Source organism: Nyctereutes procyonoides, unplaced genomic scaffold (assembly GCF_905146905.1).
Source record: "Nyctereutes procyonoides isolate TBG_1078 unplaced genomic scaffold, NYPRO_anot_genome, whole genome shotgun sequence".
NCBI lineage: Eukaryota > Metazoa > Chordata > Mammalia > Carnivora > Canidae > Nyctereutes > Nyctereutes procyonoides.
In genome coordinates this window covers 48,160,651-48,174,379 of record NW_026575135.1, presented here as the reverse complement: position 1 = coordinate 48,174,379, position 13,729 = coordinate 48,160,651, and the positions used below count along the sequence as shown (strand labels likewise).

Below are 13,729 nucleotides of genomic sequence, written 5' to 3'. Positions count from 1 at the left end.
TTCCAATAGAACAAATAACCAAACCAAAAATGCAGTTCAAGATATTATGGCCAGAACACTAGTTACAAAATGGTTTTGTAACTTATCATAAGAAATACAGAAATCGGGATCCCTGGGTGGAGCAGCGGTTTGGCGCCTGCCTTTGGCCCAGGGCGCGATCCTGGAGACCCGGGATTGAATCCCATGTCAGGCTCCCGGTGCATGGAGCCTGCTTCTCCCTCTGCCTGTGTCTCTGCCTCTCTCTCTCTCTGTGTGTGCCTATCATAAATTAAAAAAAAAAAAAAAAAAAGAAAAGAAATACAGAAATCCATTTCCCTCTGAAACTTTAAGTAACTTTATCGTACAGCTGTGGCATGGGTTTTCATTATTGTGACATAATCCAGAGTCAGTCACCACTTGTCTGGTTATCAGTCACTTCAAAGATCTGAACCCATTTTCTCTTCCACCAAGTATCAAAAAGTGAAATAACATGTTGCTTACACTAGGTCTACATAACCTTAAGGACACAAAAATTTTAGAACATGAATTTGATGAATACAGTTAATTCCTAACATCAGAAATAAGATCTTCTCTACATAGTCTCTTCTAAGCAAACACCAGAGATTTATTCTAAACTACCATACAAAATACCAATTAAAAATTTGCTAGTCTTTGGAGAGGAACTAACACTCCCCAAGAAATGACTGTCTCAGCTTTACCTTTGCCAAACCCCTCAAACCATTGTTAGTCCTTAATATAACAAAACCAGTACTTCCAAAGTGTCTTCTTTTGTTCACCCTCAACTTGATGCCCTGCCCCATCATCTCTTATGCTGGTTGGAGGTGGATGGGGCCATCTTTTGTGAAGAGCTTGCAGAATATCAAACTAGGAGGGAGGATTCTGTTACTGTTCAAAAGGCTAGACAGTTACCTGAAATTGATTTATGCAATTGACCTTAGGGGTCAGATGCCATTACCAGATGGGACAAGGTCCAAGATCTGAACATATTGAGACATTAAGAGTAACTCATCATAAAGAGTAACTCACATGTCCCAGCAAAAATTTCCAGCACAAAGTTTACAAAGGTTCATTTTCATACTTTACCTTCAACAACATTAGGATTAGTCATCCAAAACAAAAATGTATATATCTGGTATATTACTTTTTCTACAATTTATAGGCATTTACTTGGTCTTAGAAAAACTATAGGGGCGCCTGGGTGGCTCAGTCAGTTAAGCATCCAACTCTTGATTTCAGCTGAAGTCGTCTGAACTGGGTGTACAGCCTGCCTAAGATTCTTTTTCTCCCTCTGCCCTTTGCTCCAAAAATTTTTTAAAAATATATATAAAAAAAATTATAACAACTTCACAAAGCTCACCTAGTGGAATGTTCCACCAGGAAGCAGCAGCTGGAAACTTTCTCTAGCATTCTTTCATCAAGGCAAAGCCTAGAGATATCAATCACAACCAGCATTAGTGATCAGCGTTCTACATGGGACCTTATAAATGAGACAATTTACCTGATATTTATCACAATGCAAGTACTTTTCAAATAAAACAAAAGCCACTGCCTTCCTGTTACTGTTCTAATACACAAAATGAGCTTCTGGAGAAGGATTTCAAAGCAAGTTATTTCCCTCACCAGTGATGCTCATTAAGAGTATGTTTGGTACCCACGTTCTTCCTTGGGTAATTTGCAAAAAGCATGCCTGTTTTCCTTTTATCTTTGTTTCTGGGTCTCAGCACACCTGCTCCCTCTAGTAAATGCAAATCCCTTTGGATAAGAGTCCTTTCAGAAGGGAATGGGAGATGTTTCTACTTAGCAGAAAAAACACTAATCAAAGAGCAAGGCAGTATGGTATAACAGGATTACAGGCTCTGAAATCAGAAAAGTAGGAACAGAAAATCTTGCATTGCCCCTTAGGTAAGGTTATGATATCATGAAAGCTACTTAATCTCTATATTTCAATTTCTTCATCCATGAAATGGTCATAGTTTCCTCAAAGAGCTGTTATGAGTCAAAATGTATGCTATTCAACTCATCTTCAGAAAACTAGTTTTATAACTTCATTAAAACATATCCCAGTCCTGAACCTCTAACCTTGTCTTTCATGAGGCTGCTCCTTGCTTAAGTGAAGTCATCAAGGCCAGAAGATGCCAGAGAATGGGGTAGCCAAAAAGGGAAGAAAACACTTTTTCAGTAAAAAGCTAAAGATACCCAGAGGGTAATTGGGTGATGGGCATTAAGGAAGGCCCTTAATCACATCATGATGTGATGAGCATGGGTGTTATACTGCATGTTGGCAAACTGAAGTTAAAAAAAAATCCAGAGGTATTAAGGAATTCATGTTTGGGAATCAGCACATTTTCATTACTTGCAAACTAAAGTTTATTTAGGTTGAAAGGCAAACTGTTGGGATTGTCTTCAGCTATGTCATGCCAACTTTATGAACAAGGCACACATGCACAAATGCTCTGCGCTATTTCAATACCCCGACAGCTCACCAACCATCAACCAACACAAAGCTCTTGGATCTAATTTTAGGCTAACTGGCTTTCAATCAAGAATGAATTTCAATTTCAATTTCAAAGCTGCAGATCAGTTACAGCTCCACTCCACCACTGTATCAAAGATACTGTATCAGCTAAATAATACTTCCCTAGGTAACATTCTAAAACGCTACTTGCCACCCCTAGGAAATCTGCCTGAATAGTTATACAATGTCTTGTTTTTTGACAATGTCCAATACCTTGCTCAAGACCCTATTCATCTGCTTACAACATGTCCCACTTCAACATTTACTGTGTTGTTCTGTATTTACTAACATGGATCTGGAAATGATTCATATCATCAATCCAGGGTTGTGTGAGACCATGTTCTCATTGTATCACACGTTTCTTCCAAATGTCCTGTGTCCAACTTATAGCAGATATTTGATGAAGCTTCTAAGCTGACTGGTTAGTAGTTAAAATGCATTTATGGGCTTCTTTTTCATATACTTAGATGTGAGTTTGGGGAAAAATCTAATTTAAAGGCCCCAAATACAGTAGGGAAAAGACAATCTTTTCTTTTGACTGGGATCATTCTCCTAAAGGGGACCTTAGAGGATATCAAATAAAATGAGAAAACAAAGGAGCATATGCCCAATATTCCTGAGTTATCTGCATGACAAGAAGTTATCAGGTATCTGAAAATGGAAAGATAGTGACAAAAGACAAAGCATAAACTGGATGAAAACTTCATGTCTGAAAATTACTGTTAAAAGATACAGAACAGGGCAGCCTGGGTGGCTCAGCGGTTTAAGCGCCTACCTTCCACCCAGGGCGTGATCCTGGAGTCCCGGGACTGAGTCCCACATCAGGCTCCCTGCATGGAGCCTGCTCCTCCCTCTGCCTGTGTCTCTGCCTCTCTCTCTCTCTCTCTCTCTGTGTCTACCATGAATGAATAAATAAAATCTTAAAAAAAAAAAAAAGATACAGAACTTGGAGGGTTTTAAAAAAAGAACAATGCAAACTTATAAAGCATCCATTAACATACAAATTAAGTAGATAAAAGAGAAAGGGCTGGATTAAAGCACAGAAAATGTGATCAGTGTATAATGTATAAGAATGAAATCTGTTTTCATCTTTGCATCTATGAGAATGATAATAAATAAAATCTTAAAAATAAAATAAAAGTTAACAGATATCATCCTCTAGGTGCCTGGTGGCTCAGTTGGTTAAGTGTCTGCCTTTGGCTGGGGTTGTGGGCCTGAGGTCCTGCGATAGAGCCCCTCATAATGCTTCCTGTTCAATTGGGGGGGGTCATCCTGCTTCTTCCTCCCGCTCTGCCCCTCCTCCCCACTTGTGTTCTCAAAAACAAACAAAACAAAACCGGCCTGTTCAGAAAGTGACAAAAATATGAAAAAATGGAAGTTTCCATCTTAACAGACAGCAGACAGGGTTTAAACTGTGTCCAGTGGTATAAGATAAAGCTGTTATCAAAGGGAACCTTCATGCTCTTTGAGGAAAGTACCCACAAGAAACCTAATTTTTTTTAAAGATTTTATTTATTTATTCATCACACACACACAGAGGCAGAGACACAGGCAGAGGGAGAAGCAGGCTCCATGGAGGGAACCTGACGTGGGACTTGATCCTCTGTCTCCAGGATCACACCCCAGGCTGAAGGTGGTGCTAAACCACCGGGCCACCCGGGCTGCCCAAGAAACCTAATTTCCAACCTGTTGGAAAGGAGAGGAGAGCCTTGAACCCCTATAATCACTTCTCCTCCTCATTAAGATAAGAGACATCTATAGAATGTAGCCTATGAGAAGGTTTTATTCTGAGATTGCTAGAGAATTCACTGGACTCTGAAGAAATTTCTGCTCTTCACCTTCTCAGACAGTTCCAGCAGTGGGTCTAAGGAAAAGAGGCACATTTCTCCTGAATCTTCAAATACAATTCAAGGCCATTCAGCCCTGCTGCCAAACTTATTTAAGTTTTCTCACAACAGAGGCAGAGACAGGTAGAGGGAGAAGCAGGCTTCATGCAGGGAGCCCGACGTAGGACTTGATCCCGGGTTTCCAGGATCACGCCCTGGGCTGAAACCACGGAGCCACCTGGGCTGCCCAGGTGAATGTTCTATTAAACAATAATTTTGGGATCCCTGGGCGGCTCAGCGCCTGCCTTTGGCCTGGGGTGTGATCCTGGAGTCTCTGGACTGAGTCCCATGTTGGGCTCCCTGCATGGAGCCTGCTTCTTCTCTGCCTGTGTCTCTGCCTCTCTCTCTCTCTCTCTAATGAATAAATAAATAAATCTTAAAAAAATAAAAATAAACAATAATTTTCACTTGGAGTAGGTATTCAAACACATTTTTTTTATTTTTTTTAATTTTTTACTTATGATAGGCATACAGTGAGAGAGAGAGACAGAGACATAGGCAGAGGGAGAAGCAGGCTCCATGCACTGGGAGCCCGACATGGGATTCGATCCCGGGTCCCCAGGATCGCGCCCTGGGCCAAAGGCAGGCGCCAAACCACTGCGCCACCCAGGGATCCCTCAAACACATTTAATATAAAACCATATTAATAACCTGTCCATGTTATTTGTCTCTATGGTTAAAATAAGCCCATTCATCTCACAAAATTACTTTTTTAAAAATTAGACTCAACACCAGGGCATGGAGCCTTATAAAAGGGCTTGAACTCATGACCCTTAGATCAAGAGTTGGATGCTTAACCAACTGAGCCACCCAGGAGCCTCTCACAAAATTACTTTTAATCCAACACAATGTGAATAATTCTGTATAGATTTAAAAAAATGGGTATGTGCTATAAGAAATGTATTTGGTCTTTGTCCATAGCTTTTTTTTTTTTTTAAGATTTTAATTTATTCATGAGAGACACAGAGAGAGAGGAAGAGACAGGCAGAGGGGGAAGCAGGCCCCATGCAGGGAGCCTGATGTGGGACTTGATCACGGGTCCCAGGACCACACCCTGGACTGAAGGCAGGCGCCAAACTGTTGAGCCACCCAGGGATCCCCTGTCCACAGCTTTTGACAAAGCTTCTAAAGCCCTTAAAATGTTCTGGGTGATGGGTTTTGTTATTCATAAGGAATATCTATGGAGTACACCTGAGTTTATGATAATAAAGTGACTTAAGGGTGGGGCCACTGGGATCACCAGGAAGACCATTAACTGAGGGCTGGAACTTTCAGCTCCCATCCACAGATCTCTGAGAAAGGTCTGGTGTGGAAGGAGAGTCTGCAGATTAAGTTTTACAAACTCTTGAGTAAGATTTAGTGAACTTCTAGGTTGGTAAACCCAGGCAGTATGCCCCAGTTCCACAGCAACAGAACTTCTTGTACTCAGATGCTTCTGACCCTCACCCTATATAATCTTCATTTGTATTCTTTATAAAACCAGTCAATGTGGGGCACCTGGATGGGTCAGTGATTGAGCCTCTGCCTTTGGTTCAAGTCGTGATCCCAGGGTCCTGGGATTGAGTCCTGCACCAGGCTCCCCACAGGGAGCCTGCTTCTCCCTCTCCTTATGTCTCTGCCTCTCTGTGCCTCTCATGAATAAATAAAATCTTAAAACAAAACAAACAACCCTCCCCCCAGTCAACGTAATAAAGTGTTTCCCTAAGTTCTGTGAGCCACTCTAGCAAATTATTAAATCCCCAATTTAATGCCCATAGGTCAGAAATAGGGGAGACCCAGACTTACCATAAAGGGGGGCAGTCTTGTGGGACTGAGCACTTTACGGGACAGATGCTAACTTTATGTAGTGCCAGAATTAAACGAGGACACCCAGCTGTTATCCGCTAAGAACTGGAAAAATGTTTAATGTGGGGAACCCCCTTTGCCCCATCTGTTACCAGAACTACTTAGAGGAGAAAAGAAGCTATGTATTTCAGGAGAGGAAAAGCAGTCAGTAAGCTAGGTTGTTTCTATTTCCTTCAAAGTCAAAGTACCTACCTACAAATTGCTTCTAACTAAACAGTAAGATTTTAAAATGCCCAAGACCACCACAGAAGACCCAAATAAAGTCTACAAACTGGGCAGATCTTAAAACATGGGTTATCTGACTAAGATTATTTCTGAAATATACAAGGTTCCTTGGTCAAGATAAGTAAAAAAAACATTCGAACACTCACAGATGCAACTTAGCCCAAATTATCCTTGTCTGTCACATTTACCACTGCTCTTAGCTAGAACAGGCTCTGGCAATGATTTTATTACATGAAAATTATAAATCTCCCAGCCTTATATTTGGAGCTACTTTTTGCTGGTTCAGAAAACATTAGCAGGAAAAAAACCACCAAAATTTCCCACCCATCTTTCTTGTAAGATATATTCACCTGCTTTAGTTCCTTATCCAAAATATCCACAACCCAGTTCCATTCACGTGGCTCTAGTTCCAGTTCTGGCTTATGTACACATTTGTCCTCATTCAGCCAACGGTGAAGAATGTACCAGGAGCAATCACAAACCAGGAAGAACTTCCACTAAACCTTAAGTGGGATTTATGTATACCAAAAGTAGTGGCAGGTTATTTTATTAACATACAACCTAACATTCTATTAGACTCACATAAGACTAAATAGGTATGTTCCACGAACTGAAATTTAAGTTATATGTGTAATACTTCTTTCAACTCAGAAAATTAAGTATGACAAGGGCTACAAAAGCCTCCACCAAGTTCCCTATTTTAGCCATTTTGGCTCTTACAAATGCTCTTCCAAAGACATGACAACATTACGATAGTCTGTTATACGCGCCTGGGTGGCTCAGTTGGCTGAGCACCAGACTTGTGGTTTCTGCTCAGGTCCTGATCTCAGGGTTGAGATCTAGCTGAGCCCATTGTGGACTCTGCTCAGTGGGGAGTTTCCTTCTCTCTCTCTCTCTCTGCCACCCCCTCCCCCAACCCATGCTCTCTTTTTGGAAAAAATAAAATATATTCAACGCATTGTGTAACACAATGGTTCAAGTCCTGAGCTCTGCTACACTTCAGACACCAAGTTATTTCCCTCTCAGCCTCAGTTGCCTTGGCTATCAAAAGGTGGCAATACTTCTTGTGAGGATTAAATGAAAGTGTCTTGCTGAACAGTGTCTATAATATACTACACACTTAAATATTTTTTTAATTTTTATTTATTTATGATAGTCAGAGAGAGAGAGGCAGAGACATAGGCAGAGGGAGAAGCAGGCTCCATGCGCTGGGAGCCCGACGTGGGATTCGATCCTGAGTCTCCAGGATCGCGCCCTGGGCCAAAGGCAGGCGCCAAATCGCTGCGCCACGCAGGGATCCCTACACACTTAATAATTATTGTGCTTAGCAACTTCACTCTGTTCAGATGTACTTAATTACTGGGTCCATTTTGCAGTGGTTCCCTTTCAAAGCTACATTTGGGTGATATTATCAAGAGATAGTCATAAACCGACTCTGAATTTCAAAATTACTCTTATCCCAGCATTTCTTATAGTTACTGTTAAAAACAAACCAATCTGGTTTTCATGCCCAGAATTCTATACTGCTGGGAGAGTTAAAATAGAAAACAACAAACAAAAACACCACAAAACTTTATTTCAAAAACAATTCTATAAATCCTCCACTAAGTTTTACTAGTGCTAATAACCATGCTTGAAGACCTCAGTTTTCTCCTTCAGCCCAAAGGCTACCTGCAAACACCAGCACACAGATTGTCACCCAGTTTTTTAAAGGTCATGACATTTCTCCTTAAAATATTTTAGCATTAGGTAAAGAAAACATTTCTCATCATACAGTATGATGATCTGAGTCTGATTTTAATACAATATAGCCATGAACACGCAATCTTCCTATTTCTGAAAAGAAACTGATATGTACTGGGAAACTTCAGAGCCAAACTGAATACAGTTGTGGCTCCTTACTGATACCCAGAGATGGCAAAGATTTAAAATTTTCATGGGATCAAAATGCAATCAAACCCTGAATAAAGGCAAAGTAGGACATGGTTATCAACCACATTATTTGTTTAAATGAAGACTACTCCCAGATAGTTTAGACAGCTTAATCCTTATCTAAAATGTTCAAACTAACTCCATCACTTAGAAGAAAAATTATGCATAAGAATTTCATTTTAAGTGTGCTTAAAACTTTACTGAACTTTGCTAATCAAAGGGATAAAGCCTCCAAAAGCCTTGAAGAGGAGCTTAAAAGTTTCAGGTAGCTAGGTAACATGGCTAGGGACAAATATGAGAATGAGCTTCCTTAAGCAGAAGGGAATACTTACTACACAGTGTTATTTTTTAACGTCACTACACTCAGACAATAGGGAAACTACAGTCGTAAATGCACACTTTAGACTTCTGCAGAGAATATCAGGTATGCAGATTCTAATGCCCCCAAAGTAAAGTAATAAGAGAACAAATATACAGGTCATATCCAACTTTAAACACTGCAACAATCCATAAAAGCCATACTCAATTGAAAGTAACACAACAGAAGATCCTAGTGAAATAAAAGAATCTAATTCTTGGTAGTGCATCATACATAATGGGTCATGACCTGTACTACCTACCCCCCTTGTAAAATATGCTCACACTTGGGGACTAATTATTCAATCTAACATATATGGCAGAGAACCATTTGTGTTCAAGTTCCTGTAAGATTATTAAATAGGTCTGAGTAGTTTATTAAATTCAAAGAGACAAACTTAAGAAGTAAAAAATAACCTGCTACTTTCAATTTGTACTAGGGAAAGGGTTAGCAAAAGCCCAAGTCGCTAAACTGACAGCCAAACCTTCAGGAGCTTCATTTCAAGCAGGACTGTCACTAATTTAGTAAGTACAAAACACAAGGCAAAACCAATCTATTAGCTCAGGGCCGTCCATGTAACTAAGTACACCTTATTTCATATAGTAACAATTAAAAGCTTGATTAATTCTATCACTGCAAACCAACCAATCAAGAACAGCCCTGGGATGGAAACCAGAATGTCCAATTCCTGCCTTGAAAACAAACTTTCAACATAGCCTGGAGCAAGGCACTCTGCTATTCTAAGAATGCTCAGACATACAAATATGTAATGTTCCAAACGCTTTTTTTGGGGGGGGGGGGGCACTTCCTGTAAGCAAAAAGTTCCTATAACCAGGAAAGGAACAAAATAAGTAAACTAAAAAAATGGGAACACCTCTGACATACATTCTCAAAACAAGTAATTCTTTTTTAATCTAAAAAAAAAAAAAAAAATCACGTACAGCCAGTTTCAATGTAATCTTCCCCTGGGCCCATCCAGAAAACTTACAAAAGGAGACCAAAAGCCCACCTAATTCAGTTCTAAATTTCAACAAGCAGTAGTACATCAGGCACCTCTATCCCTGGAAGTTCCAGAGAAAGGCCGAAGAGGACCCTGTAGTTAACAGTTCACTTCAACGGCCTCACAATCCAGTTTCTCCTGAATATACAGATACGCATTCATCAACCAAAATCTTCTCTCTATCCCCCCTCCCCCCCCCGCAAACGTTGGCATTTTTATTTCATAGGTGGATACTGTAACAGCTAACACCAGGACACTCCGGGATAATTAGAGGATTTGGGGGAAGTCATCTTGGGAGTGTTGGAAGACCCAGAGACATCAGGAAGAGTCATAAAGAGGTTGTCCCTCACCATCTCTCCTTCCTGTCCCATCCAAACTTCACCCATACCGGTATTAGAAGACCGGGAGGGGGAGGCCATTTTAATGAGACCTGGCTAAGAAACGTGAAGGAAGAGAGGAAATCAGGGAAGGGCGTTCGGAAAGGAAGGCCGAGCCCTTTTCCCCAACAGCACCCGGGCAGGGTGGCAGCACCTGGAGCTAGAAGAGAGAGGTGCTGGATTCAAGGGTCTGGGAGAGATTCAAAAGTATCAATGGCCTTCCACGAGGGGGTCAAGTGGTCCGAGCCCCGGGAGCGGGGCCCCTTACCCCGAAGCAGGGGAAGGACCCCCTTCTCCCGCCAACCGCACAGACCCTCGCCCCTGGGTTGGGGGCTACTACCCAGAGATCCAGAAGGCGGGAGTTGACTAGTGCCTGGTTCTCATCCGGCCATGCGGCGCGGGGGCGGCCATCCTGAGGGGTCCGGGAACCAAGAGGGCACGGGGGGGCCGGACGCGGCGCTCACCCGCGGGCCGCCTCCAAGCTCTTGATGAGCTTCTTGATCTTCCAGATCTCCACGTTCCTGTCGGCAGCACTGGGGTCGTCCGCCATCTTCTCGCCTCCTCCTCCCTAGAGCGGCCCGGCGGGGCCCGGAGACACCAAGACCACAGAGTTAGCGCCGCCGCTGGGGCAGAGCGGCCCCCTTCCTTGCCACCCCCAAGAGGCCCTCTTCTTCCCGCCCTGCGCGGTCCGCCGCGGCGGTCGCTGGCCTTTCCCTCCCTCGGCTTACCTAAGGGCCCAGTCCTGGGCGGCAGCGGCTGCTCCTCCCCGGCGGCGGCTCCGCGGCGGCGGCTCTGACGTAGGACACCGGCTCCCTCTCTCCAGGCAGCTGCATGTGTTGCAATCCGCTCACATGGGGCCTGTGACATCACTTCCTTCGCCAGAGGCTGAGTGGAAGTCAGCGGGCGGAAGGGAGGGGGCCGGTGCGGAAGAGAGGAAGCTCTGAGCGCGCCGCGACTTGCCATTGGCTCTCTGCGCCGCGGCCTACAATAAGCTCTCTGATTGGCCTCAGTGGGGCCGCGCTGCCTTGTGAGGTAGGGCCCGGGGCGGGGAAGTACCGCCTTCCTTCCGGTCCGGCGAGCCGAGCGGAGGCAGCGGGCGGAAGCCGGTGCCTCTCGCGAGGATTCATTCAGCTACCCGCCTGCCTCCAAAGGGGGTGTTTTTTAAAGGGCGAGGCGCCGGCGTCGTCGTCTTTTCGGTCCGTTTTTGGTGAATGGGATGGGCATCTGGAAGTCTACGACGCACGGCGAGGCGCTCGGGCCGGGACGCACGGTTTGAGTTGCGCCTGCGAAGTCTCGAAGAAACGCCTCAAGCTTCGTGGGTTGATAGCTGACGACGTGCGCCGGCCGACGTGCGTCAGTGTTCGCGGACTTGTGCCAGGCTCCCAGCCTGGGTGTCTGGATTAGGAAACTTTCCCCGGGTGGTCTGGGACCCCGCCACCCGCAGGGGCAAAGGAGGCGCGTTTCGTCTCTCCTCAGGGCTAGGATTGGTTCAGTTTGGACCTGGAACCTTGTGGGGGCGGGAGGGGAGAGTGGGGGCTGCGGGAGGTTGGAAACCTTGAGGTGTCTGAATAGGTCACCAAGGGTTTAGGTTTAGTCTGAGCTTTTCAGAGTGAGGGTGGGGACGATGTTGAAGCAATATGGGCAGCTGTATAAATTAGAACTTTATCTTTTTGAGTTAGGATTTTTAGTTGACTGTGTGTGAATTTGTTCAAATATTTGGGCCCAAACTGTATGGCAGACCCGGTTTCTCTGAGGATGCTGAGGTGAACTGTCTATAACGGTGCCTACCTCCGTGGAACTTTCAGTTTCGTTGCGACGCCACTTGTGATTATATACTTTTGTATAATAAATTAGCTGCATAAAAGCGTAGTTACTGTAGTAAAAGAGGGCCTAATTTTGGAATGAGACCCAAAGAATGAGTAGGGGTTCATCAGGAAGGAGCGTAACACGTTTTTTTTTTTTTTTTTTTTAAGTGTGCATAAAAAGCCAGTGTGTTGAAGAAGAGCAGGAATGGGTAAAGTGGCTTGAGCAGAGGACAGTCATTTAGGGCCTTGAAAGCCAGGTTTAGGAGTTTGGCCTCTTTCTCTTGACCTTGGACAGCTTAAAGGATTTAAGAAGTAGGGAGATGACATGAAGATATGGTTATGTTTTTAAGGAGATGGTACCGTTTGGATTGGAAAGAGCAAAAGTGGAAGCCTAGGGATCATTTTGGCGGCTGCAGTCATCCATGTGAGATAATTGTAGCTTAGACTAGGGTGAGGATAGTGCAGACAGAGGTCAGTGATACACAGAGGGTTAGAATGGATAGGACTGGATGATGGATTGAGTGTGGAGAAAGCAAGACTGTTTCCAGATTATGAAATGGTTACATTTACTGAGACGGGAAAGATGAAGAGCAGGTTTTGGGGGATGGTGGAAAGTTTTTTCTTGGGCCTGTCAAGTGTGAGATTGGCGATGTCAGGCAGTTGGATTTGTGTGGACTTTGACTCCTTTTTCCATCTTACCTCTACTTTGCTCACACCTTGGAGATGGGGGTATCCCCATTTAATCGATTGGGAAACTGAGGCAAAGAAAGGTGAAAGGGACTTACTCAGAGTCACACAGCTAGTTTATGGCTTCCAGACTCCACGTTCATTGTCCAGTGCATTTTATCATGCAGCAGCCCCATTACCTCTTTTGCCATAAGGTGAGGATGCATTTTCTACATGGGTAAGTCTCTTCCCCAGCAAATTAATTCCCAGGGTGGAATTATTTATTTATTTATTTATTTATTAATTATAGTCACAGAGAGAGAGAGAGAGAGGCAGAGACACAGGCGGAGGGAGAAGCAGGCTCCATGCACTGGGAGCCCGATGTGGGATTCGATCCCGGGTCTCCAGGATCGCGCCCTGGGCCAAAGGCAGGCGCCAAACCGCTGCGCCACCCAGGGATCCCTGGAATCTTTTCTTTAGGAACCATTTTGTAATTCATGGCATATGTTCATTTATTATGTAATAGTTACTGTACTTCTGTGTGCCATTTTCTGTGCTTAGTAGCGGACTTTCTTAAGGTAAATCATCATAAACACTGTTACTGACTGGGTGTGTACTATGTCCCAAGCTTTTCCCTGCTTTGTTTCCCTTGCCGGAATTCCTACTTTCTTCAGTTGGTTGCCTTGATCTATCTCTCTTCATTTTTATGTTTATAGGATTTCTTCAGGTCCATGTCTCATGCTTTATAGGCTTTCTAGACCACCTCACAGGCTTGCTTTTATATGTGATTCACCCTGAAGTAAGATGGTGACATCTCAGAATTGGTCAGCCTTTAAATCCTTCAAACTTGGTAATTACTGAGATATGTAGCTTGTTTCTTTTTTTTTTTCTTTTTTTTCTTTTTTATTTATGATAGTCACACACACACAGAGAGGCAGAGACACAGGCAGAGGGAGAAGCAGGCTCCATGCACTGGGAGCCCGACGTGGGATTCGATCCCGGGTCTCCAGGATCGCGCCCTGGGCCAAAGGCAGGCGCCAAACTGCTGTGCCACCCAGGGATCCCTGTAGCTTGTTTCTTAGAAACTTTAGTCCCAGGTAGTTTAACTGCAGCTCCGGAA

At 43.7% G+C, this 13,729-nt stretch overlaps 1 protein-coding gene across 1 annotated transcript in view; it reads right to left on the bottom strand.

Annotated features, from left to right (window-relative positions):
• ETF1 (eukaryotic translation termination factor 1) overlaps window positions 1-11,006 on the bottom strand; it is a 32,710-nt gene extending 21,704 nt beyond the window's left edge. Inside the window, exons 1-2 of the mRNA XM_055302772.1 lie at window positions 10,867-11,006; window positions 10,603-10,706 (exon numbers count right to left, since the gene is read on the bottom strand). Of these exons, the coding sequence (XP_055158747.1) occupies window positions 10,603-10,688 (86 nt within the window). The 5' untranslated portion in view covers window positions 10,689-10,706; window positions 10,867-11,006. The remainder of the gene's footprint in view (window positions 1-10,602; window positions 10,707-10,866) is intronic.
• Window positions 11,007-13,729: the final 2,723 nt, after the last annotated feature.